Source organism: Pelobates fuscus, chromosome 1 (genome assembly GCF_036172605.1).
Source record: "Pelobates fuscus isolate aPelFus1 chromosome 1, aPelFus1.pri, whole genome shotgun sequence".
NCBI classification, from domain to species: domain Eukaryota; kingdom Metazoa; phylum Chordata; class Amphibia; order Anura; family Pelobatidae; genus Pelobates; species Pelobates fuscus.
Genome location: NC_086317.1, coordinates 409467573 through 409493614, shown reverse-complemented (window position 1 = coordinate 409493614; position 26042 = coordinate 409467573). Strand labels below are relative to the sequence as shown.

The following is a 26042-nucleotide window of genomic DNA, read 5'->3' as shown; positions in this document are numbered from 1 at the left end:
CTTTGAAGTTATGTCTTCCAGATTTGTATTGATGTAGAAAAGTCCTTCTGTGCTTCCCAGCTGGAATGGCCTGCCACGCATTATATTGCTGAGCACTGCGTGGCAGGCTGATCTATCTGGCGAAGATGCTTCTCTTTCGAAAACCATGTCCCCACCCTTTAGAGTCTTACCCCCCTACAAGAACTTACTTTGGACTTGAATGCATGTTTCTAATGAACGCACAGCATTTGGGTTGGGTCGTTGCCGTAATGTTTCTTCAGATAGGGGATCCAGCTGGTAAAAGAGGAGACTTTGTTAAAAAAAACATTTTTTTAAAACCGTTACCTGTTTATTCTTTACATGTCAGATGCTATCTAATACGTAACAGATTGTAGCACATACACATTTTGTAAGAAAGAAAAAAATATATATGTTTGGGAACTAAGATTTATTTGACAGCACATTATGGTCATGTATACTGTAGTAAAAAAAAAAACCCTTTATATTTTGCTTTTCCCCCCCCATGTTTTTGCTATTTAATAATTGGGGGAGAAGGGCAGGTTACTGAATAAACTGTTGTTTTGTTTGTTTTTTGCAACACAATTACTATTCGTATATTTTGAGGGTACATTATGCTTATTAATCAGGTAGAAAAAAAGCAAGTCACAGTTGTAATATTCACAATAAATAGCACATTATAATTCGTTACCTCATTTCCCAAGAGAGCAGATACACAGGCCTCAGAAGCATCACATATAGATGTCAAGTCATGGCCGCCTTCCAGAGCAAGTACCACTCGTCCACCAGCCAAACTCATAAGCTGACGTGTCATGTGGCCAAAGCCTTAATGAGAAAGCGCACAATAATTAAGTTTTATTCAAGGAGGAAAAACAAAAATTAGCATATGTAATGCCTGTTTTAATGCTTTATATTTCAAACACATTCGAAATATATGTATTTATTTAAAAGGAAATTATTCAAGGAATTATTTCTCTCCAGGCTCCAGTGACATCCTTTCCAGTCATGAAATGGATAGAAGATCTCAGCCCTTCTCTGATTTCCAGTCAGCGTCTATTGGAAAAGTAGCACACAAGTGCATTCCCCATAGATATGAATGGGATCCTCCGACCCATGCACACTACAGCCATACAGCAACATGTTCACCTCAAGGGAAGTTATAGGGTTACTCCAAGAACCAGGACCCCTTAATTGTTTTGAAGTGGTCATGGTGCTTGGAGTCTATATGGCAACGTTTCAGTATGATATATTAATAGGAGATATTTAATGTTGCAGTCAGAGGTGTAACTCCACTTCTAGCAGAGTTAGTGGTACGTCACTTAGCCAGCCCGTAATTAGAATTCTGAGCTGGATAATGACAATTCTATGCATATTCCTAGCACAGGAGTGCTCAGCTGATGCTTTCAGCCAATAAGGGACTGGCAAGATTGCATAGCTGTTTTAACAGCTATGCAAAAGCCGAATGAATGACACCTGGCAGGACTGGAGACTCGGTGCCTGGCAGAACCCATTATAAAATGGTTTTCTCCGTTACTGGAGAACGATGTCAGGGTACGCCTAGCATCATAACCACTAAAGTGGGCTGTAATCATTATAATGTTTGGAGTTTACTTTAAGTAACTGTGGTGCACACGTACAAGCCTCATTCATTAATTTCTGTGTGTGTTCATTACAGTAATTCTGACAAAACAAAACAGACAGGGGAGAGCAAAGCAAGGGAAAATAAGGTTTTTCCTCTTATTTTCACTGAATTACAAAATCTGTGTACGTCAAGACAATCTTCATTTTGCACGCTACCTATTATTGCGATAATGTCAAGAGACATACATACACACTCACTTTGGTGCAAGATCTGCAGCCAAGAGTATTTGGAATAATAAGTCTTTTCATAATGTATACTTTTAATTCGACAAAGCTTTACTTTGGGCTTTAACTCTAAATGTAGAGTAATCAACCCGGAAGCTAAACAATCTCATTATCAAAATGTAAAGTAGCCAAGCTATGTCTGCAGCAGTGATTAAGAATTGTCTAGGAAGTCACTGTTTATTGAATAAACTCCCCAGTGCCATCCCACACAAAGAACTACAAGTGCAGGAGATATGAATAATGTTAAAAACAAAGTGTGATTTCACAAGCCTGAAATGAGCTAAAACACATACATTCACAACATTTTAAATTCACCCCAATAGGCTTACACTTTGCGGTCACTTTGTATCCTCCGAGAGGAGCCGGGTGTCCTTCAGCTGCATCAAACCCAGCAGAAACCAAGACCACATCTGGTGAGAACTCATGAGCGATTGGCATTACCAGGGTCCTGTAAACAGAGACCAAAGAAATCTTTAGTGTCAAAACAGAAAGATCTAAATGCATCAATAAACCTATAAATGCCAACATTAAACAGCTTGAATGGAGGTTTACAATTTAGCTCAGGGTTGGCCAACAGGTTCTCCAGTTGTTGTAGAACGGCAACTCCTTTGAAGTTTTGCTGGCAAAGCATCATGGGAAGTGTAGTTTTACAAAAGCTGGAGGGTCTGTTATCTTTTAGGTAACCATCATTTATCAGCTATAACAAGGGTATAAAAATAATCAAACTGCACAGGACACATGCACCTATTTATATGCACACAGCAATAAAATAAAATAATATATGATAAAAACACTGGCAGGTTAGTGCTAGACCCACTACAAAAATCTACAACAGATTGAGGTCTGGTTTCTTAGGTAAACTCATTCTTCTAAGTGCACACACATACAGTAAAGGTTCTTTAGATCTGTTCCATACAGCTCTGATCGTATGCACTACTTATAGGATATCTTCCCTGCTGTATATCTAAACAACGAGGGAACTATTTTTTGTTACAATATGTAAATCTGAGCTTATAAAACTGTACTGTCCACAAACCATGGATTGACAAACTAATCCGTGACACAGAATGAGACTACCTGTCACTCCAGATGCATATGGTAAGCAGGCAGAGAGTGACCAGAGAGTTTACAGTTACTGGAACGTTGGGTATTGCTGACTGCAATTCCTTTAATGGAACCTTATAAATCATTAAGACTACACTTGCATTCTGATTCCATCTAACCTGAAGATCCGTGCTGAGGACAAAAAATATATATTTTTTAACTCTGTCATTATAAAAAAAAAAAAAAATCACCTATGGCAATTGCAGTGAGAGCTAGACTTATATATCCTTTAATTGGGTTTTATGAGTTTTTATTAGATTTTATAGATTTGCATATTCGTTGTAAACCTTTTGATTGATTGTGAAAAAAAATATTTTAGTTAACTGAAAACTGAATTTGGAATTTAGGGTAAAATATATAGCAGAGATTTTTTCCAAAGCAGCACCTGAAATTCCTGCTTTCTTCTTTTTTAATTCACTACAGTTTGGTGCTATATATCCAAAGCAAATACTCACATGTATAATAAACAAAACACATACATACATACATAAAGGATACACTACTGCTATGGAACCCTACTTGTGGCACTGAGAATTCGGAATAAATGTTATATTTTACTTTGATGGTCGTTGTAGTTTATTAAATTGATTTTGGTTATTTATTTATTATTCTTTATTTTGGTACAAGCAGCCATACAAAGGTATAACATGATAGTTAGCATCTCAAGAAATTTGACCACCATCTTGTATTTTTAACATTGTGGTTGAACACAGTAAGCAATACCTCCATCCATAAACAAAGGAGATGCGATAAGAGAAAGTGGGTGAGGAAGAGTGGGTGGATTAGGGCAAAAAGAAGGGGAGAAAAGGGAGCCGCATATATTTTTTAAACTCTTTTAGGTGTCAATATTGATGAATTCTTCCCATAATGCACAAATTTTGTCAAAATACAGCCATGGGTTTCCCACTTGTGCAGTAAGTTTGTCCATCAAGTAATTCTCTTTTTATCTTGTGTATAACTGTGTCTATTATGGGGGGGCCATCCTTTAGCATTTTGGGGTGAGAGCCCTTTGGGCTGCTAGTATAATTCTGTTTTAAAGTTTCTTTTTGTGGGTGTTAAGACAATCAGGGGTTTAGCAAGTAAATGTAACCATCGTTTATTGGGATGGGCCTGTGAAAAATGTGGGTTAGTTGTTTTTAAAACCTCCTCCCAGAATATAACTACTTTTGGGCATTCTCACCACATATGATAACATGGGCATATGCTAGTATAGGACGCATAGTAGACACTAGTATACAACGTATAGGACGCATAGTAGACACTAGTATACAACGTATAGGACGCATAGTAGACACTAGTATACAACGTATAGGACGCATGCTAGACGCTAGGAATTTGCCTCCAAGATCTCCTCCCATTCACCTCCCTACAACAAATCTCCTACTCCTTATCCCAAAGGTCAATATATTTAAGTTTACCCCATTCCTTGGAATTTGCGCATAGATAATTATATAAATTGTGATATTAGGCCTTTTTGCTGGGTTTCAGTAATGCATAACTTTTCAAAGGATGTGGGTGTTATGATTTTGGTTATTGAAGAGTAGTGGTATTTAGGGAAATTTATTTAAAACTAAATCAAAATCAAAATTGAGCAATTCAATATAATTACCCGATATTGAGCTAACCCCCTCCGTTTAGCAAATTAGGACCATTTTGTAGCACTGTGTTATTTACAGACTTGGGAATCAAGGACATGTCATACCACCGATCGCAATTACGTTTGTTTCCCAAAGGAAAGAGTATTTTCCTAAAGAAATGTTTTTATTTCACTATATACCTTTCATGGTCCAATTATACTGTGTGCGCACAAACCACATGTAAATACCTATCCCGGAGAGCTCGCAATCTCACTGGAGGAAGTGCTATATAAAAACATACAATAAGGAAATAAATATCCGAGCAAAGCCCAGAGCGGAATTATGCTTTCTTTGTGCAGAAGACCTATTTATAGAATCCCTTTCAAGTAAAACTAATCCAGATGTTGAAAAAGGGGGAAGGGGCGGGTGGTCAGGAAGAGGCAAAATCATACATGGAGGAACATAAAGGCATTGCAGCAACCACATATAAACTCCACTTAACTCTTTCATAACTATGTCATGCAGAAAGTCATGCTGTGATTTTCAAGGTAGCACCGAGAACTACAAAGAGCCATACAGGGTCCCATGGTGACCAAATCTGGTTTGCACATTACCTCTGCATAATTTGCTAGAGATTTATGGGGCTGCCTGACACGTGGAATCAAAAAATCATTGAGTCATTTAGATCACTCATATATATATATATATATATATATATATATATATATATATATATATATAAAATATCGGCAGCTAGCTTTCGTGTTGTGCGGCAAATAAACATTCAATTTATAGCCTTGTGCATCTTCAGCCTCTGGATTTACAATCTTCAGGACCCCGGCTGCTATTGAGTAACATGTCCCATCATCCACAGCCAGCCTTCTGAAATCTGTAGTACATATGTGATTCATGGCCAGCGGGCTATCACACCCTGCCACTGCCTGGGTGATATAATTAGGGTAACCATGCCTCTGTTTTAATTAGAAACATGTATCAACGACGCACAGCAAAAATATTGTTTACATTAACATTCTATTGCATGGATTAACAGTTTTTTTTTTGTTTTTTTTTAATGAACAGTGAATAATGGTGAATTTGAAAATAAAAATGAAAAAAAAATCCTGCAATGTTTTAATTGGAAAAAATAATCTAGCGTATTATTTTCCCAGCTTGGCAATTTTGGTTTATATCGTTTTTTGAGTAAACTTAAAGTTTTATGCTTGTTCTTTTTTTTTTTTTTTTTTCTTGTGGAGTTATTAGTTGAATGATTATTGTATGGAGTATACAAGAAAGACTATAGTTGTATAAACACATCACAAATGATTTGGCAACATGATGTGGACAAATTATAACCTAGTTTGCCTGGAACATCCCCACAGTAATATGTTAGACTAATCTCATATCTGGCTTTTTATGTTATTTTGGGAAACGCAATAGCCGTTTACTCTAAGATAACATTTTCAGGTGTAATTAAGAGTAACCTCCTGCTTGCAACAGACTCCAATAAACAGGAATATTTAAATATTTACTGTAAAGCTATGATAATACTTAACATTCTGCAAGAGATTAACCATTTTATAACAGGTGGTGTGCTAGATATTGTATAATACAAAAAAAAAAACCTGCAAAATCCAGTAGAACCGGTAAATGATGTGCACCTGTCACAAATTGATCACAGCGATACTTTGAAAGATATTATATATAATCTATAGGTTGTGGTACAGAAAATGCCAGCAGTTGTATAGAGATGCCATCTCTATGGCATGCCTATGCCATCCTTTGAGAAGCAAAACCAACAAACATTGCAACAGAACGCTGCTTTTACCCCCACAGGAGAGGTCCATATACAGAGAATTCTAATATTTACACAATATATCTGCTGGTAACTTCCTAGCAGCATGAGTGGTTTAAAAATTTTAAGCAAACTTTGAAGGCGATAGTTTCTAGAATCCTAAATATCTAGAAACACAAGGAAACTTTAAAAAACAACTGGAAATCGCTGATCTGTCAGGAGATCAGGTGGAACAAAACTAACAGGATGTGGCTACCAGGGCCGTCTTTAACGCGAGGCAAAAGGGGCAGCTGTCCCGGGCCCAGTCACACCTAGGGGGCCCAAAGCAGTTGCCCCTTGAATCTGCGGGTCGCTGTGTGATGAGGTCAGCGCCTCTTACCTAACACATATGTGCATTGGAGGAAGAAAGGGAGGGGGAGCGTGGACTGGTAGAGAACCCGACTCTTAACAGCCTCAGCCAGCCACTGGACCCCAGGGAAGTCACCCTCCAGCACTCAAAAGGTAGGAAACAGGAGGGTGACAAAAAAATTTATATTTTCCATGTGTGTCTATTTGTGTGTGTATATCTGTCTGTATCTGTGTATCAGTCTGTGTGTGTGTGTGTATCTGACTGTATGTGTATCTATGTGCATATCTGTCTGTATGTGTATATGCATGTGTCTGTGTATCTGTGTGTGTATCTGTCTTTACGTGTATGTGTGTATCTGTGTGTGTATCTGTCTGTATGTGCATGTGTGTATCTGTCTGTATGTGTGTTTATGTGTGTGTATCTGTCTGTATGTGTATATGTGTTTCTGTGTGTCTCTGTATGTGTATGTGCATGTGTATGTGTGTGTGCTATCTTTCTATATGTGTATCTGTGTGTGCGTGTCTGTCTGTATGTGTATATGCATGTGTGTGTGTGTATATCTGTGTGTATCTGTCTGTATGTGTATCTGTGTGTCTGAATGTGTGTTTGTGTGTGTATCTTTCTGAATGTGTATATGCATATGTGTCTGTCTACATGTGTATCTGTGTGCCTGTATGTGTCTCAGTCTGTATTCATATCTGTCTGTATGTTTGTCAGTGTGTGCCCCTCTGAACCTGTGTGTGTCAATGTTTGCATCTATATGAGTGTCATCTTATGTATCTGAATGTTTGTCATTAAGTGTGTCTGTGTACTTGCATGTGTGTCAGTGTGTCTGTATGTGTATCTCTGTGACTGTATGTGTATCTCTGGGTATGTGTGTCTGTGTATCTGTATGTGTGTCAGTGTGCGTGTCTGTGCAACTGTATGTGTTAGTGTGTCTGTGTAACTGCATGTGTGTCCGTGTATCTGCATAAATGTCAGTGTGATTGTCTGTTTATCTGTATGCGTGTTATTGTGTCTGCATGTTTGTCAGTGAGTGTATCTGTGTGTCTGTATGTGTGCCAGTGTATATCTGTGTATGCACCTGTGTGTCTGTCTTTGTATGTCTGTACCTGTGTATGAGTGTATCTGTATCAGTGTTTGCATCTGTATGTGTGTCAGTGTGTGTATTTTCTCTAGGTGAAAAAAAAGTGTGGCTAAGTCTATGATGTATGTGTGTGTGTGTTTTGTTGTGTTTTCTTTATGTGTGTATTTTGTTTTTTTCTTAAAATGCTCAAAAACCTATGTTGCTGTATATCATCTTCAATTTCCAGGATGGGTTCATTGTGTAGCAGGTCTATAAACTAGGGTTAGTTGAATGCTTCTAGATATTGATGAAAACCTGTGACCGAATTAAGGCAATATTTGCATGTTTCCACCAGTGTTTAAAAAACATTCGCTACGATCAACTATTGCACAATGGGCAGTTTGTAGCCAAGAAATATGGTTCATTCTGACAACGCCTGGCTTATGAAAATTATTATGATTCATAAAGCTGTGTCCATAAAAATCAATAACTACAGTAAAGTGGGGTTTGTGCATGGTCATTTTAATCAGGGATGCTAAAAAACTAAATGTTGACTGAAGAGTTTCATCATTTTATTACCCAAAACAGCCCTACAAAAATGCATTTTTTATAAAACATCTTAGATTAAAAAAACAGTGATGTGGAGGAGTACAGGCATGTCTCCTTTAAACAGAAAATGTATTTTGCACAAATAGGTTGATGTTGCTTCTGCCAGGCATATTGCATAAACAGTTCAACATTGTATTATCTTGTTTATAAACAAATAAGGATCTCTAGGGCCCCCTGCCAAGACTCCTTGAACTGTATGATTATGGAAAAGCTATTTTAAAAATATTCAGGCCCTGCTGTCTCCATGTGCAGGTCTCTAATATTGGCTTCCCTGCTGTCGTCCACAGAAAACATCACCAAAAATCATAGAGATACAATGCTAACTGCAGGTGTAACACAACTCTGTGATGCACCTCTATGGTGATTATTTCTGTCAGCTGGAGCAAGGACAGTGAGACCTCCAAAAAGATCTTCCACCTAACCATGATACAGGAGATAACTGCAAAAACAGTAGCCACATTCTAAAGTTTACCAGCAAGAACTTTAAGAATAAAATGAAGCCACTGATTCCGTCATTTTTTCCCCTTTCGTTTTGTGCAGATTTTGTTCATCTTTCTTGTGATGGAGAAGTGTCAATCATTACATGGCTCAATCAAGAAGTACTGTGTACATAAGTGAATTGCAGAATGTCCGCATGCTCTGTTTGACTGCTCTCATTGACATTGTATTCTTTTACATTGCAAGATCACATCTACATTGGTAGATCTGTCATCTCAAGGGTCAATGGCAACTTCTTATTTCGACCAATAAATCTCTTTGCACAGTTATTGCTGATGGAGTAAGTAGTCAATGACCAATGGTTGAATTTGATGAGACAGATTACAAGTATGTTTATGTTGGTAAGCTTAAATGGACCCTGCATGCACTATAACCATTTTATCTCACTAGATTGGTTACAGCTCCTAGAGTCCTCTGCCATTATTCCTCCATGCAGTGCTAAACATTTTTTGAGCAGTTTAACACTGAATAAGGGTCTCTGGCCACCCACAGCCCAGTCTCTACTAGTGGTATGGCTAAGGTAGAGATTACACACTTCCATCTAGCAATGCCGCTTCATACCAGCTATGGGTGCTGTGACAGGCTAAAAGCAGTCAGTTGACACGCCTGGCCAAACGCAGCTGCCCACTGATCCGCAAGCTAATGTTTCCTCATTAGCTCAAGCAGCACAGACCGGGTGGGGTGCAGAGAACTCACATTTAGTATAAAAACACCAAAAAGTTTTGACACTGAATAGAAGGACGGTGCCAGGGGACTCCAGACATTATGACCACTTGGGATGAAGCAGGTACAGTGCCTACAATGTCCCTTTATACAAACCGGATATAGTTAAGCTATAACATTTAAAACACATTAAAATATTCAATGCACGTAACAGGCCCTTTTAATAAATAATGTAACTGGATTTACAGCTGCCAGGTAACTGGTGCCATTTAGTTTTATGACTTTTGCACTAAAATTACTTCACGTGTCAAGTGAAGGAACCCAAGCATCATGTGAAAGTCATCTTCCAGACATCAGTGGTTGATGCTAAGTGGTATCATCATAAAAAAAAACATAACAATCATCATTAAGAGAAGACAAAATGAAATAAGGAAAAGACTGTAAAACCAGGTTTCAGCAGAGCAGAAAGCAAACAGACAGGGTGGACTGGTGCTGGTAGTGGAGTGGTGTCACTGCAAGAGGACTGGCCTGATTCATGTTTCAGAACAATGGGCTGCATGCTACTATCAGCAAACCTGTTAATTGTAGGGACATTTCAGGCAGGGTACATGTGTAATTAGTAGAAAACATGCAGATAGAGTAAACTCTACACTTTCGGGCAGATTTACCAACTTGTGGCCATCAGGGCTAAGAATAGATAGAAATGGTTAGTCAGCATCTGAAGAGCTTTGTACTACAGTAGGGGTCTTCAAACTTGGTTCTCCAGCTGTCCCAGGCTGATAAATCCAAATAAACACATATAACAGAAAATGTTTGGAATTGTAGATCAAGAACTAGCTGAGTGCCAAGGTTGGACATCCACGTACTACAACGTAACAATTTTTTTTGTAAATGTAACATTAGAAACAGCATGCAGAGCATGATGCTAATAAAATAAGAATGGAAGGGCCAATAATGCATGCCTTTGTCTTAGTACAACCTCTTATGCTGAACAAACCAATATATATCTCCTTTGTCCACTTGCGTTTTGGATGCCATGGCTTCACAATTTGGTATGAAGAAATCTTGTAGGAGATGCACATTTCAGATAATCAGATTTAATACTTTAAAACAAATACCACTCTGGTATTCACATAATTAATTGGTGTAAGGTGTGTAGCAGGGCATGGGGTAATCACTCATGGGCCAATCAGGATGTTAATGTTATGTCCATAAATTAATGTATTGATAAGGATCGTGGGGAAGGTGGCTGCACTGATGCTGACCAAGTAATACCTGTGACTGTGGACACCCAGAGGGCTTCAGTCCCCAGCTCTCCTCATCCGGCACTTTCCACCAGCACTAAAATGCACTAAAAGTTCAGAAAAGACAGAAACGAAAAGGAGTGAAAAGTGGGAGCAGAAAAGAGTAGGTGGGAAACCTAGATAAGGAAGAAGAAGCAAGTACATGGAGAAAGGGTGGACAGCACATGTAGAGACTCACCGGAAAGCTGCAAGATATTCAGCATCTCCCATTGGAGGCTCCAAACCACCCGTCCAGGCAACGTTCACATTAAAGCCTTCACCATTGCCAGCACCAACCTGCAAACCAGACAAAGATCAGAAATACACGTAAGAAGTCTAATATCAATCAGATGTGCAGCCCACATAAAACATGCTATCTTCAGTACCACTGACACATCAAATGGAAATAGCTGGACACAATATTAATCCTGGAATATTGTTCACTTTTGTGTCTTTAAAGAAAGATCTGAACGACCGTACCTAATACCTCATATTGCCAGTCAGCAAATATACAAATACACTACAGAACATAATACGTAGATTGAATTCCACATTCTTTGATGTTCCTCTTGACTATTAACTCAGGAAATGCATGTGAGAGTGTGATTGAAAAATGATCCTATAGCCCTGATTCTTTTTTCCTAATGTCATCTATTTCTCGCCCATTAATTGCCGAGGCCATCCACTATTACTCAGAATGATTAAGCACAATGCCAGATCCCCATCAGGCAATCTACGCACATGCCAAGGGTTCCATGGAGCTAGTGATGTCTGGCTACCAGCTGCCACAGCTGAATGTTAAATTGTGAAACAAACCGTTTGATTCGCATTCATCTACAGCACTAAAATGTTCACTTCTTCATTCTACAGAACTGAAGCAGATTAGCCCAATATTCATGTGCTTAGATGAGCATTAGAATGCTGGAGAGAGGGGAGCCACGAATCTACGTAGATACTTTTGATATTTCATTAAAACAGGGAATTGCTGAGAATTGCACAATTTTGGAGTTGGTCTGAATGGTTTATGGTGGATATTTCCAAATCTGCCATTTTGGTATAATATTTACAATTCCATAGTCAAATCCAGAGTTAATAAATCATTCCAAATGACATCTCCTACCTGTCAATCAAGAAGCTATGTTTAACAACAATATAAAGGCCAAGTCTTTTCATACTTTTCTTGCTAACTTAACTATTTCTTATTCTGTAATGTGTATGTATGTTGTACAATGGCAAAAGCAGTTTTACTTAGTCCTTGCAGGATAGGAGGGAAAAAAGCTTAGTGTTACAGCATTTTCTAATTAAACCACTACAGCACAGGGGCACAGCACATAGATCAGATGATTGTTTATGATGGACTCTGCAGTTACATAACATGGGGATCATGTCTGGCCATTGCTGCCTTCTTGAAATTCCTGTAGCAGGCAGGCTTACCATCCGTTTTATTACTTTATGTTTGTAGAATATGACATATGCCCAAAATGCAAATACAGAATGCAAATGCCACAATGTCACTCAGTGAATATCCTGTGCAGAATGCTTCAAATCAACATCTGGGCCATGCAAGGGACAGCTGGCTCTTATTCCCAGTGCCTTCCCCTCATTTATTCTACTTATACCATCGCTGGTGATAACTTCCACGGCAGGATCCGTGATCATACTCTATGTGCTAGGGGGTCTGTTTTTTGTTTGTTTGTTTTTATTTACAATATAAGATTATATAAGATGTGTGTGTGGCATATGTGTCTACTCATGTATGTGTAATAATCTTTCAGCAAATAAACTACACTTCTGTTTTGGGCTTTCAAAAGGGTGTAATAATCAGGAAATTGGACATGCCACAACCAGCAAGTGTTTAAATACTTTAGGAGTAAAGAGGTTATGATATAAAGGAGTGAGAGATATGGAGATTCTTCAAAGAGAGATAGGGATTTCTTAAAAATCAGTAGCTGTGTTCAGTAACAGATTTTTATATTAACAGACTTTTATATGAAACTCAAATATTCCAAGATAAATTAGTTTTTTTTTTATTATCAGGTAATGAGTTTTATTTAAATAGTGCATAAGTGGATGTAGGGACCGATATGGACATCTAAGTCCTGCATCTAGGTCCTGCATCTGGGTGTTACTGGATACCCCTGGCATACTCTTTACACACGCCTTTGTTTAAAATTACAATCCATCAATTTGAAGATAGACCTCACCCAGTACATGACCTTGCTTAATACTGGTAAATTAATGCATTGCTAGCATCAAGAAACAGCTTCAGTTTTCTACATAGATAATAAATGCATCATATACCACTATCTATAATACTAGCAATGAATGTAATCCTACAGATTCTATCGGGTCCATTTATTAAACATTGATTTTGGTGACTTGACAACTGACTTAAAAGGTTTGTCGAAGCGCCATAATCGCTTTAATGCAGAGTGCTCATAGAACCAGAAGTCCACTCTCACATTCAATCACAGTGGATCATAGTGGCAGCGATTTGTAAGAATTATTGCGGCTACAACGCAGCCTACTAGGGCTGTCAATCAGGCATCCTGAACATTGAGTTACGTGCTGCCAGTCACCAAGAGGCACGTGAGGGGTTTGAGGTAGTACCCACTAAAAAACGTTGAGTATATGGTGCCTAAAGTGCCCCTTTAAGAACAATTTGATAACAGTGGGCAAAGTGACAAAGATGTGAAAGATATTTTTCTCATGAAAGATGAAATTTCCCCGATTGGAATTTCCAGGCCTTTGACTCTATATGCAGTTAAAATGTTAATGGTTCAAGAGATTAAAAGTTTTTTTTTTTTTTTATGTTCCTTCTTGCAGGCTACAAATGATGAAATGCAAGTGTTCTGTCTATCATTTTTATAACATTGTTTTCAAAGGAGTTATTCTGGGCAGGAATGCATATTCCCCATCTGTTCTGCATCTTCCCTCCCTCTTTCTCGCAAAAAAAATCCTTTGTTCCTCAAAATATCAAAGTAATGATGATAAACTGTTTACGATGCACAATCCTCTTAGTCCTTCAGCCCCGAGAGTCAATTCTGTAGTATTGGATGCACGTGATCAGTAATGTCAATCTGTGATTTTATATTTTTTAACTTCAGAGTTAACCCATTGAGGTGAATGCTGCTTCTCTCACCCAACTAGAACTGACTAGATTGATACATATGTCATCTCGATACAATGAGAAACTAAGTTTTTTTTGGTATACAACAATGACGGTTAGTCAGTAAATTTGAAGTTGCTGACAATTGACAAGTGAATAGAAAATTTTAGGCTTAAATAAAAAAATAGAAAAATAAAAGCCATTATATTCAAATTTGGTTATTTTGGCATAAACATTGGCGTTTTAAATTCTCCACAAATATTGTTTTTTGAAGAAACATCAATATGTTTCTATAACTTGAAGATCTCTAAGGGTTTGTGAGAAAATGAATAAACAAAATGGGTTAGAATTTCCTGAGCAATCCTTGACATGAAAATTTTAAATTGTCACCTCATCAGCAGCTCCACTGCCAGGGAAGAAGTTTCCATCATCGTGTCGGTGCAGGGAGATGTATAGTACATTGGGGTCTCTGTAAAAAACCCTCTGCGTTCCATTGCCATGGTGCACATCCTGGGGAAAAAGAAAGATGAGGAAATATGAATAAAACTGTGAGGCAAAAAAAAAAAGATTTTGCTGGACTCGCCTTTTACCTCACCGTTGCACCTTTGGCCAACAATAGCTGTCAAGGGAACATGGTCCTCTTAGTCTGAGAATCCCTGGACAGCTAAGCTCAAAGACACGGATTTGCTTTCAACTATGAACAATGCTATTAATCAAGACTTTTTAAGGCTATTGTTTAAAAATGTTAATTTCCACATTTTGAAAATAATATCAACAGTCTTGTAACAAGTCATTGCTGCATATTATGAAGCACTTTAACATCCCGTTAATAAAAGTCCTAGAATGGAATCTAGACTATTTATGAGTACACCAAAGTAAAAACAATGATGACCATAGCTCCAACCCAAAAGAAGAATGTTTGCAATCCTAATACCACTTTCAAACAAGCAAAAACGCCACAAGCACAAAATAATCTACAGTTTAGCACCAACATGACCACAGCTGGAAACCAAAAGGACCACAATTCCATATCAAACCATCTTCCGCTTCAAAGTTAACCAACCACATATCCGGAAAAGAAGGGATCTCAAATTATACCCGGATAAAATCAAGTCTAAACTAACACACCACATGTGTAACAAGGGCACTTCATTTCCAAAGGAAAGGAGGTACAGTCAAGCTTTAGTAAATAATATACACAGATACATCCATCAGTCTGAGCACTAGCTTGAGAAAACCAAACTACAAACAAAAAAAGTGGGCCAGTGCCAAGCCTAACAAAAGAAACAATAATGTCTTAAATCTCAAAATATAAACATGTCTTGTTAAACGAGAACAAAGAGCTATATGCCGCCAAAAAAAGAACCTGGCTCTCAGTTACCCAAGATCTTTAAACTACACACTATCATATATATTTTTCTACCTGGTGTCTTTTTTTCAAGATAAAATATTTTACACAAAACAGGCAAACAATTGAGGACATAAAACACGATTGATTGTGTCTCATTTCTTTTTTGATGCTTGATCAAATTTGTAAATATATGGAGTTACAATTGTGAATATGACATAGAAAGGGAAAGTCCGAGATGCAGGGAAAAAAATCTTTGTTAGTAAAAAAAAAAAAGTATTTTGTTTGTTTAGTAGTTTTTGTACAGAGGTGGTAATAATCTGTTTATGTTGTGTAAAGTTTGAGTTTTATTAAGTGATCCGAATAGGTTACACTTTTGCTAAAGATGCTGGGTAGGATTTTATGAGATAATGTGTACACTGAAAACAATGGAAGGACTAGGGCCGTCTAAGACAGATCAGCCAGTTCCTGCACTTTGGAGACGTTCATGTTGAATGTGCAAAAAGTGAATATTACTCACCCAGTCCACTATAAGAATCTTCCTGACATCTAATTTTTGTTGCAGTTGTTTTGCAGCAATGGCCACTGAATTAAAAAAGCAGAAACCCCTGAGGAGACAAATATATATAATCAGGACAGTAATAAAAGTAGTGTTGGAGCAGATTAGTTGGTATGGACAGAAAGAAACACACAGAGGTGCAAAATATTGATAATGCCACGGTGCCCTAATGGCCTTTCGCATTGTTTTGTAAATCTTAATGTTCAGTATGGTGATTGCTTGTGTCAGTGTTACCAGTTTTAAGGAAAGTATCAAATACAAATAATGTTCGTACATAGCAGTTGAAGGGTCTGCATGGTGTCCAGGGGGTCTCACCAAAGCAAATCCATTCTGTAACAAAGAAAATAATTATTAGAGCACAAAATAGACCTAATCAAATTATAGGGAGTAGTGAATAGAAAATAGAATTGCAAGATTGGGTTATCATTAACAAAAGAACATGAAATGATCAGATTCTTCATTTCTCCAAAATCCATATATCTATATCAGCAGGTGTCTATGAAGTCAAACTGCAAGTACCATAAATGAAGGTTAAGCTGCAAAATCAATGTATGCTACTAGCTGTGAAATGAATACTAAATTCTTAACTCAGATTCACATTCTGAATGGTTTATGATTTGTGTTAATACGGAAAAAGGGAGTGATCCATTTTAGGTGAAAATAGGAACTATACCTTAAAATAATGCAGAGGTCAAAACAGGGGCTTGGCACAATTTATACTTTTTGAAGTGGTTCTTACTTGAAACTTCCTATTTGACAAGCATTGTTCCACACTAAAGGGGCACTATAGTCACCAGAACAATTACAGCTTAATGCAGTTGTTCTGGTGAGTATATTCAGTCCCTGCAGTCTTTTTGCTGTAAACACTGCCTTTTCATAGAAAAATCAATGTTTACATTGCTACCTAGGGACACCTCCAGTGGCAGTCACTCACATGGCCACTAGAGGTGCTTTTTGGATCAGTGCTGCATAGTGTGACGTTCAACATCTCCACACTCTGCATAAAGACACTAAACATTCCTTATAGAGATGCACTGATTTATTGCCTCTCTATGAGGAGATGCAGATTGGCAAGGGCAGTGTTTGGCTCAGCCCCCAGCCCGTCTCCTTGGCAGAGATCATCAGAATAGACTATCACAGTCAATCCAATGCTTTCCTTTCCTAAAGCATTGGATTGGCTGAGATGGTCTATTCTGATGATCTCAGCCGAGGAGACGGATCGAGGGTGGAGCCAGCACCGGTGGACCTGCGCAGAGCTGGAGTAAAGGTAAGTAAACTTCTTATTTAAGGGGGAAAGGGTGTGCTAGGGACCTAAATAGTGTTTTTAACACTATAGGGTCAGGAATACACATTTGTATTATTTGAACAAGCTCTGTCAAAGCCTACAAGAGTTTTTTATGGTCAAAGGGTTGTAGAAATTAGTATGAAGTATAAGGGTGTTTTTAAAACATATAGTTCTTGCTCAGAACCAATTTGCTCTGTTATTTATATCAACATGAGATACTATCACGTCACAAGTGCTAAACAAATTTTGTAAAATTGTCAACCCAATACCTCAAGAAAGGAACTAATTTGTCCTCGTCTACCTGTAATAATACTTTGTGTAAAGAACTTTTGCCAAACTTTAAACACCTAAACCTCGGTTTTACTCTGTATGTTATATTTCACTATTTGCTCCAATAATTTTCACTTCAGCCTCCGTTTCCCTATACTTGTGAACAAATGCTGCTATTCTCTCTACTATAAATTCTGACATTTCAAAGCTTCACATCTATCAGTGCTTCTACGGTCCCATTTACTTTATTACTGCACATCAAAGACAGACAGTAAGCTACATGATGAAATTCAGGATGCTTGCAAAACTAGAAAAATATGCTCAGATGTGAAAAATAACACGTACATTTTGTAGTAGAAATATTCTAATATGGACCTTACTGTGATTTTTATTTAGATTTTCTACAGAAATGCAAAATGCAATCAATCTCTCCATCTATCTACCTGTCAATAATTAAGGTAAACAGCTATTGCAAAGTATGTTGAAAACCTTTTTACTGCTCTCTTGAACAGACGAATAAAAGACATGCAAGAAAAAAAAAATCGAACATGTTTTAACACATTAATAAAATCCTTATTCTTTTGTTTCGGTAATGTGTTTGTTATTATTAATTATTTCTTCAGGTTTCATATATTTAAGGCATTTTTGCTCCAAAAAGTTAACCACGTCATTATTTTTTTTTTAAAGGCTGTTTGTAAACTGCATATAATGCAGGATTGAAATCAGTAAAAGTGTGCGGTAATCTTCTATTTTCATTTCATCGAAAGGCAAATTGGAAATTGGAAAAGGAGAACCCTAAATAAATAGGCATAGTGTTTGTCACCCCATTTTATTTTAATGACTGGCTGGCAATTCATTTGCCACAACAATATCCCTATGATGAAGGACTGAGAAAGTTTGTTTTGAAACAGATAAATCACTTGCTACTGCTTCATATTATTTACCTTCAATTCACGGTTAACAACTTTAAACGACAAGTCGATCACGCTACCAGCTGCCCATCGAGCTGCATTTGACGAATGAAGCTCATTCCAAATGGTGTCACTGTCAACCTAAACACAAAAATAAGTTGATAAGAATAAAAGGTATATCTGGAATAACTGGTCCTTTAACGAAGTCTGTGTCTACAAAGGTTATCTATGTGGCTTACATATTCCTATTTTATGTGCTGTGTTTGGCAGGAATGTTACAAGCTTAGAAATGACCCAATGTTTATACTAATGCCAGTGCACACTGTTCATGAGATTTGTTAACCCCCTATAAAATTCCACAGCTTGTGATTTGCCTTTGATTTCAGAAAAGGTGTCTAGATTGTAACGGCAGCAAGAATTGCAAAAAAAATATATTAAGCTTAAAGTTAAAGGTATTGCCAGTACAAATAATTGAGCTCATCAAGAGTTCTAGATTGGAGACCACATCTCTAGAAGAACATGAATTAACTGTGAGGACAAGGGAGGGCTACTAAAATGGGGACACTGGCTAGCAGAAACAAATTGTTATTCTACTACGAGTCCAGCTAGAAGGCCAAGGTAAATAGAGCATGTATAATGGTGAAAAGGTCTTCATCACAATCACAGTTATCACAGTCTTGTGCAGTCTCAATGAATTACCAGAGAATTTGAGCACAATGTCAGTACTTGAAGTATATATGAATAAAACACTTAATGATTTGGGGTGAGTCTGCAGCCCAAAAGCCTGTGCCTGCTCGTGCCTCTGATCTCAATTATGGTTTGTTTTTAGGAATAAACGCACTGGAAAGGAATTTATTTTATCTTTTTTTTTTTCTTCTTCTTCTTCTTCTTTCATTTCCCGTGAAACATCTTGTTTTCATCAGGGTCGCGTCAGAGCCAGGAAAATAACAAAGGAGACACGGAAAAACCTGGGGGATTCTGGGATAATCAAACCCATGTGTGAGGCCTTAACTCAATCATCCCCTGAGGTTTAGATGACCTGGCACCGTGCTGAAGTTGGGCGACTCACTTTTGGGGCTTATGTTAAAAAGAAGTTTCACCAACCTTTTGAGGTGTCATTGACCACAGCACCCCCTTTCCTCATTGTAGAGAGCATGAGTGTAAGGTATCTGTAGCTGGAATGTTGGAAATACATCCAAACTATGCCCCCTTGAAGCATGTACTAAAAAGGTTTTCAGAAAAAGAAATATTCTCTTTCATATTTCATTTGAATGAAAAAAATGGTATTACAGAAGTATGCACATCCCTGGTGTGGGATAACAGGCAGCAATACCTGCCTGTATGATATCCCTAAAGGCAATTGTGTATGACATCTGCATCTTCAATATTACATGAGCTGTTACTATGCAAATCGAGGACTGCACATTGCAATTCTTATCAGGATATGAAATATCAAATAGGAAATACTTGGGGTTGATATATTACTGAAAAAAAGTTTTAGCATTTAAAGTCAATAAGAAAATATTTTGTGTCGTGAACAGGTCTCTGTTTGATGGAAGCTTCTTGGAGAACGATACATGGGAACAAGCTTTGTGTCCGTGTGCAAGAACGTAGGGATTACCCCGAGACGTTTTTTGTTTGTCCTTCAAATAAATAGTAGTAGCACCTTGTTTTGTGCACACAGCATCTATTTGCACAACCTCTATTTTTTCTTTTTTGTTCTGTGCAAGAACAGAGACAGATGGATGTATGTGTATGTAGAGACATGGTGAGAGTGTATGTGTGTTTAGAAACATTGTAATTAACACTTGGTCAAACATGTGCGAATGTAGGAATATGGTGAGAAGTGTATATATGTTAGACATTATAAGAGGTAACATGGGTTTAGGGATATGATCCTTTTTTATTTGCATGAATGCGTTATGAATGTGTACGTCTGTAGGAGCAAGGTGAGATGTAATTGTATGTAGGTGATGGTGGGAACTTGTATTTAGGGACACGGTAAGTCTTCTTAGTAGTGTATGTCTATAGGAAGGTGAGATGTAATCGTATGTAGGTGATGGTGGGAACTTGTATTTAGGGACACAATAAGTCTTCTTAGTGGTGTATGTCTATAGGAAGGTGAGATGTAATCGTATGTAGGTGATGGTGGGAACTTGTATTTAGGGACACAATAAGTCTTCTTAGTGGTGTATGTCTATAGGAAGGTGTGATGTAATCGTATGTAGGTGATGGTGGGAACTTGTATTTAGGGACACGGTAAGTCTTCTTAGTGGTGTATGTCTATAGGAAGGTGAGATGTAATCGTATGTAGGTGATGGTGGGAACTTGTATTTAGGGACACAATAAGTCTTCTTAGTGGTGTATGTCTATAGGAAGGTGTGATGTAATCGTATGTAGGTGATGGTGGGAACTTGTATTTAGGGACACGGTAAGTCTTCTTAGTGGTGTATGTCTATAGGAAGGTGAGATGTAATCGTATGTAGGTGATGGTGGGAACTTGTATTTAGGGACACAATAAGTCTTCTTAGTGGTGTATGTCTATAGGAAGGTGAGATGTTTTCGTATGAAGAGGATAGTGAGACGTTATGTGTTTAGGAGGTGTGTGTATAGGAACATGGTGATACGTAATTGAAGGTAGGAAGCAAATCCTATGTTTGTACATACCCCAAGCCCTCCGCAAGGCAACATCACAAACATTCTCTGAGCCAAGATGCCTGAAAAGAAAAAAGCATCCAGTTCAATGATAAAGACATTTTAACTGATTAAACAACCTTGCTAAATCCTCACATGGACTGACACCCCTATTGCATAAATAACAACCACATGTGTATATATAGTTCTTATATAGATTTTGTTTTTCAGTTTTTACATCATCAACATTAGTTTACATTTTTATTCTCTCAAATAATAATTAATTGGCTCGTAATAAGAAGACCTACTAGTTTCCGAGTTTATTTAATATTTTCCTCAGTTCAGGCATTCAACAAAAAGTATGCAAGTTAGCTGTGAAACCATTTACTAAACAGATTCCATGAATCACCACACCAACATGTAGGGAAAAAACCCCAAGGTATATAATGTTTATCCATAAAGAACAAAATGGCAAATCATAACATGTAACGATACAGAAGCCAACATGTACTAAGTGTAGTTTGACTTTAACGTCCATTTTAGGATATTTATTCATTTATTTATTGCATATAATTGGACTAGAGTTACATATTTTATATAAATGAATGTGTAATTTGAATCTGATAAAACAAAATATAATGCGCATACAGAACATCTTTCACAATATTGCAAGAATAATGCAAAGCTCTAGAGAAAAAACACCTGTTTCTGTTTTCTAGTTAATGATTCTTTTGTTTCTGCTGTGTCTGGAGAGTATGTTTGTGTGTTTATTCATTTTAATTAACATTTATGCTGTGTTTATTAATAGATTTAAATGCTATACAAGGGATTACTACATCTAAACTGATAATATAATGCACATTTAAGTTGATTTCTCAACAACATACTGTAGGTAAAAAGGAACAAAAAGCCCATGTCAAGAAAAAGCATCCGGATAAGCTAATATAATGCTTCTGGAAACTAACAACAAGTTCTATAAAGATGATTTCATCTAAAACTACTACACATTCATAGGGATGCCCAGAATAAGTAAGAGAGTTAGCTCCACTTGTTACATGATCCAAACAACATTTTGAAACAACAATTTGCAATGCACCACAATCTATAATCGCAAGTGCTAGATTGTGTGTCTGTTACTTTTTTTTTTAATTCTACCCTTACATTTATACATTGCACATGTTAATTCAAAAATAAAATGGGAAATATTAAAATTAAAAAGTTAATTTGCTTTGTAGCAAAAAAAGTTAAATATTGTGCTCATAAATCAACTGAACATATCAAAACGTTCATAATATAAATACAGAATCTATTTATATATTTTTTTGCTGCACAGATCTTTTATTTCTTAAATATATGAACTAAGAAAACATGAAACCAGAGTTCGTAGAACAAAGTAGATATTAGATGCAGTGTTACTGGTGTCCACTAGAGGGCAGTGGAAAGCCACAGTGAAACTGTAAGTGGATTGTAAAAAATTAAAAGGTTTTAGAATTGTTAATGAATGGTTTTCCTGTCACAACAGTAAAAAAAGCAAAAAAAAAAAAAAAAAAAATGTGCTGGTAGTTCTTTATAAATGGATTTTTTTCTACATGAAATGAATAGCATATGTCTGGTATCGTGAAACGGAAACATCTGAAATTACTGCACAGCTTTTGAAGTATCCCATTGTTTTGCTAACACCTCTGGCTTGTATTGTCGGTACGATAAGACAGTCAGGTATACCTGCCAGCTTGCGGTTGTCCAGTTTCAGTCTGTTCAGAGGATTGGTTCCATAAAGCAGTACGTGAGTCTCTGTGTGTACAGACTGCAGTTCCTCGAGGGATGCCTTCCTTCCCCGGATATACTGTGATAGAAAGATGAGAAACCACAAGAAAAGGTATCTTAGAGAGACATTCGGCAACAAGGATTATTCCGAAAGAACTTTAAAGAATAGACAAGTCCATGAGGTTCAAGATTAAGAACCAAAACGATGCATATTTTTTATAGTTACTATTTATTTTACTAATCCATTGACCTTTTACAGTGGCTATACGTACTTCACAATGATTGCGCAATCCCCTCTCTTGCAGGCGGGACCAGATACTTTGGATTCTCCCAGCATGCTCTGGGTGGTTGCTGTTGTCTCCACAGGTGCACTGATGCTTTAGCATAACTGAATCATACACAATTCCTGACCGGAGGGAAAAGGACAAGATGTTAGACCTGTGCACACATGTCTCCAATTAGTCTCACAGAAAAACGCATGATGATAATGATGATGACTTCAAGTTACAAAACCTGGATTCATTTTTTTTTAACACCTTTGTGAGTTGAAGTACCATCTACAGTTTGATGTGTCAGTAATATTATATGTAGGTTCTAATTCGAAATTACTTGTACTGTAAACGTTCTAATTCAGAATCTTCAGGGGATGAGATGAACAATAGTGCATTTAAATTAAGAAATGACTTACATAATCAATGTTAACATAATAATAGAGACTAAGGGTGCTTGCTGGCACTACACCTACCATAATAAACTTTGGTGCATATGAGGCTTGGTGCATCACTTTAAGAGCATGTAGTCCTCTCTGCCAATGAAGCCTTTCACCATAAGGCACAAATGGTGCCTTCCAGGTACTGTAGAACTGAAAATCCCATAGTGCTTTGCCAGCTTGTGGGCAAACACTGAATAGTAGACATAGAATACATAGGCTGCTATATGGCTGTTTAGAAAAGATGCATTCTGCAGGCCTCCACGTACATTAATGGAATTCTGAATTCAATATACATTTTCCATTAACAGGTCTGAAACATATCTAAGTAAAGGAATCATCTGGCCACTTTAGCTTTAGCACAAGATAGTTTCTGAATTTGTGGTATGTTTGACGCTTGTGGTACTTCCCATGAAGTCAACGAGCCACTTAAATTTTAATATTACAGGTACTTGTTAATTGATAAGTTTAAATTTGAAGAAAATGGCTGAAATATTGGACACTATGATACTTTTGTAGAAACTGGTAGATAAACACTGTAATAACAAAATAGGCTGTGAATAAAACTCTTGCTTAGCACTGTGTATCCCATTTTGATAAAGTTTGGTGTAGTTATGAAGATAAGAAGAAATCTGAATAGTATACAATATCCCGGTTATCCAGTGAAATACTTGGTTTGGCTATAGGAAGGCAGAGGTCGGCTGTAAACACTTGAGTTACCTGTAGTGAAGCGGGGCTTGGTAGCCTGTTCTGGCACAGCTAGTGATATTGTTTTAGAAGAGGGATCTGGAGTTGGTAAGGAGGCTGAAGCTGGAGAAGACTTTGCCCTTGAGAGAGGGCGATGTGTGCCTTGCTGAAGTGGTATCATGAGAGTGTCAAGTGGTGCAGACCTTTTCAGCTGTTGGAGGTTGCGATGGTGACTCTGATCCCATCCGCATGTCTGAAATCAAGAGAATAATCATACATTCCTCATAAGTCAGACAGTCCCCATGTAGGACGCACAAAGAGATGAGTTAATATTACATTTTCAGACATATAGAGAGACATATTAATGTGTATTCAGATATAAATATATATATATATATATATATATATATATATATATATATATCCCTGCCACAATTAAAGTTCCAATCAGAATAGCCCTATAATTAAAATTAGTACATTAAAGAGGAACGGCCACCTCTCTGAAAATTACACCAGTGAATAAATTATTGAAAATAGGTTAACATTTTTGTTAAAATAGCATTGGACATCACAATTCAGATCAGTTCAGACAGGATACACAGTGCAAATAAAAAGGATAAATAGAAATATAGTTGCATTCCTCTTCTCTGTGCTGACTGCCAGGTGCAGAGGACAGAGCTTGCAACAATGATTGACAAGGAGCTCATTTTTTAAGAACCCAGTTCCAGGATAAATGGGTATCGATTTCTACATTTAGCTTTATTTTCCATATATCACAAATACAAATGTATTAATGCAGAAAAAAAGTAAACATTAAAAATAAAACAGACTGCTACACTTCATTAACTCCAGATTTTTGTTAATTGGTGTATGTTAATTTTCCGATTGTTTCTGTTTGAACCTTCCAGTTATTCACTAAAGTGAGAGTTCAATGTGAATTCAAAGTGAATTTAAAATTTACGGTAAACAAAAATTATCCACGTCAGCTAGGCTTTCAGTTCAGCTACTCTGGCACTATAATTTAATTCACTTTGGGTTCTAACCTTAGTAAATAACCCTGTATGCCTTTTGCTTTTATTGACATCACATTTGCCACAATATAATGTGTAGAATTGACTTGCCATCATATATTATTTATTTACATAGCCCACAATCTGCACTTTCCTAATTGGACACAAGATTGCCTGTTTGGAAGGAGCCAGTTAATGGCTGCATGATAGGCCTGAAAGGCTGTTTGTACCTGCGGTAGATAATGTTGTTGCTGAACCACTGAATGGCTGGAGCTGTGCGTATCATGCAGACCACCTCTCAAGGACTCGCCATGCCCTCTCAGAGAGTTTCCTCCTACCTCTGAAGGCCTCTCACTTGCAGCTCCACTGTCATCAAGCTCCTCTGATGGGATCTGGCTTAACCTTGGTCTCTCACTGGTTTTTGACAGACGCTGCAATGAACAAACAGTACAGATCCATGTCAAAAAGATTACTTACTTACAAGCCTCGCTCAGTACATTTGATCTTTGACCAAGAATATAGGAATAGGGATTATATCAGATATAGATGTTCATGGAAAATGCTATAGCTAACCCTCAATGTTTACTTTGTCTCAAAAATATCTGGGTTCAAAGAAAAGACTTGGAATAAAATAAATGGTTTGTACCAATAAACTTATATTAGATGTTTGTCAGGTTAACCTATCAAGAACCTGGAATTCTCAATTTCTACACAAAGCCCAGATAGATGGTAAAATATAAAACGTATTGTCCACAGATAAACTCACAGGTATAGGACAGGTATAAATATGTACATAAAATGTGGTCATGATGGCTCAACGCTTTTTCAACTATGGCTTCGTTGACATCGAGAGGTTAAGAAGGGAATCTTGCAGGAATATCGTATATGACCCACCTGGACATTCTTATCAGTGCTGTAGTAATCGTTCTTTAAATTATCCTGTTTTTTCTTC

The 26042-nt window shown here is 37.3% G+C and overlaps 1 protein-coding gene across 7 annotated transcripts in view; it reads right to left on the bottom strand.

The window, feature by feature from the left end:
• The window catches only part of HDAC7 (histone deacetylase 7), a 288082-nt gene that overhangs the window by 5509 nt on the left and 256531 nt on the right, over positions 1-26042 (bottom strand). For all 7 annotated transcript variants that reach the window (XM_063428246.1, XM_063428264.1, XM_063428254.1 and 4 more), the window contains 13 exons: positions 25321-25521; positions 24114-24333; positions 22957-23090; positions 22643-22763; positions 20954-21003; positions 18320-18427; positions 16095-16150; positions 15782-15869; positions 14304-14423; positions 11004-11101; positions 2193-2311; positions 689-822; positions 189-273 (listed from right to left, as the gene is read on the bottom strand). In XM_063428246.1, the coding sequence (XP_063284316.1) occupies positions 189-273; positions 689-822; positions 2193-2311; positions 11004-11101; positions 14304-14423; positions 15782-15869; positions 16095-16150; positions 18320-18427; positions 20954-21003; positions 22643-22763; positions 22957-23090; positions 24114-24333; positions 25321-25521 (1534 nt within the window). The remainder of the gene's footprint in view (positions 1-188; positions 274-688; positions 823-2192; positions 2312-11003; positions 11102-14303; positions 14424-15781; positions 15870-16094; positions 16151-18319; positions 18428-20953; positions 21004-22642; positions 22764-22956; positions 23091-24113; positions 24334-25320; positions 25522-26042) is intronic.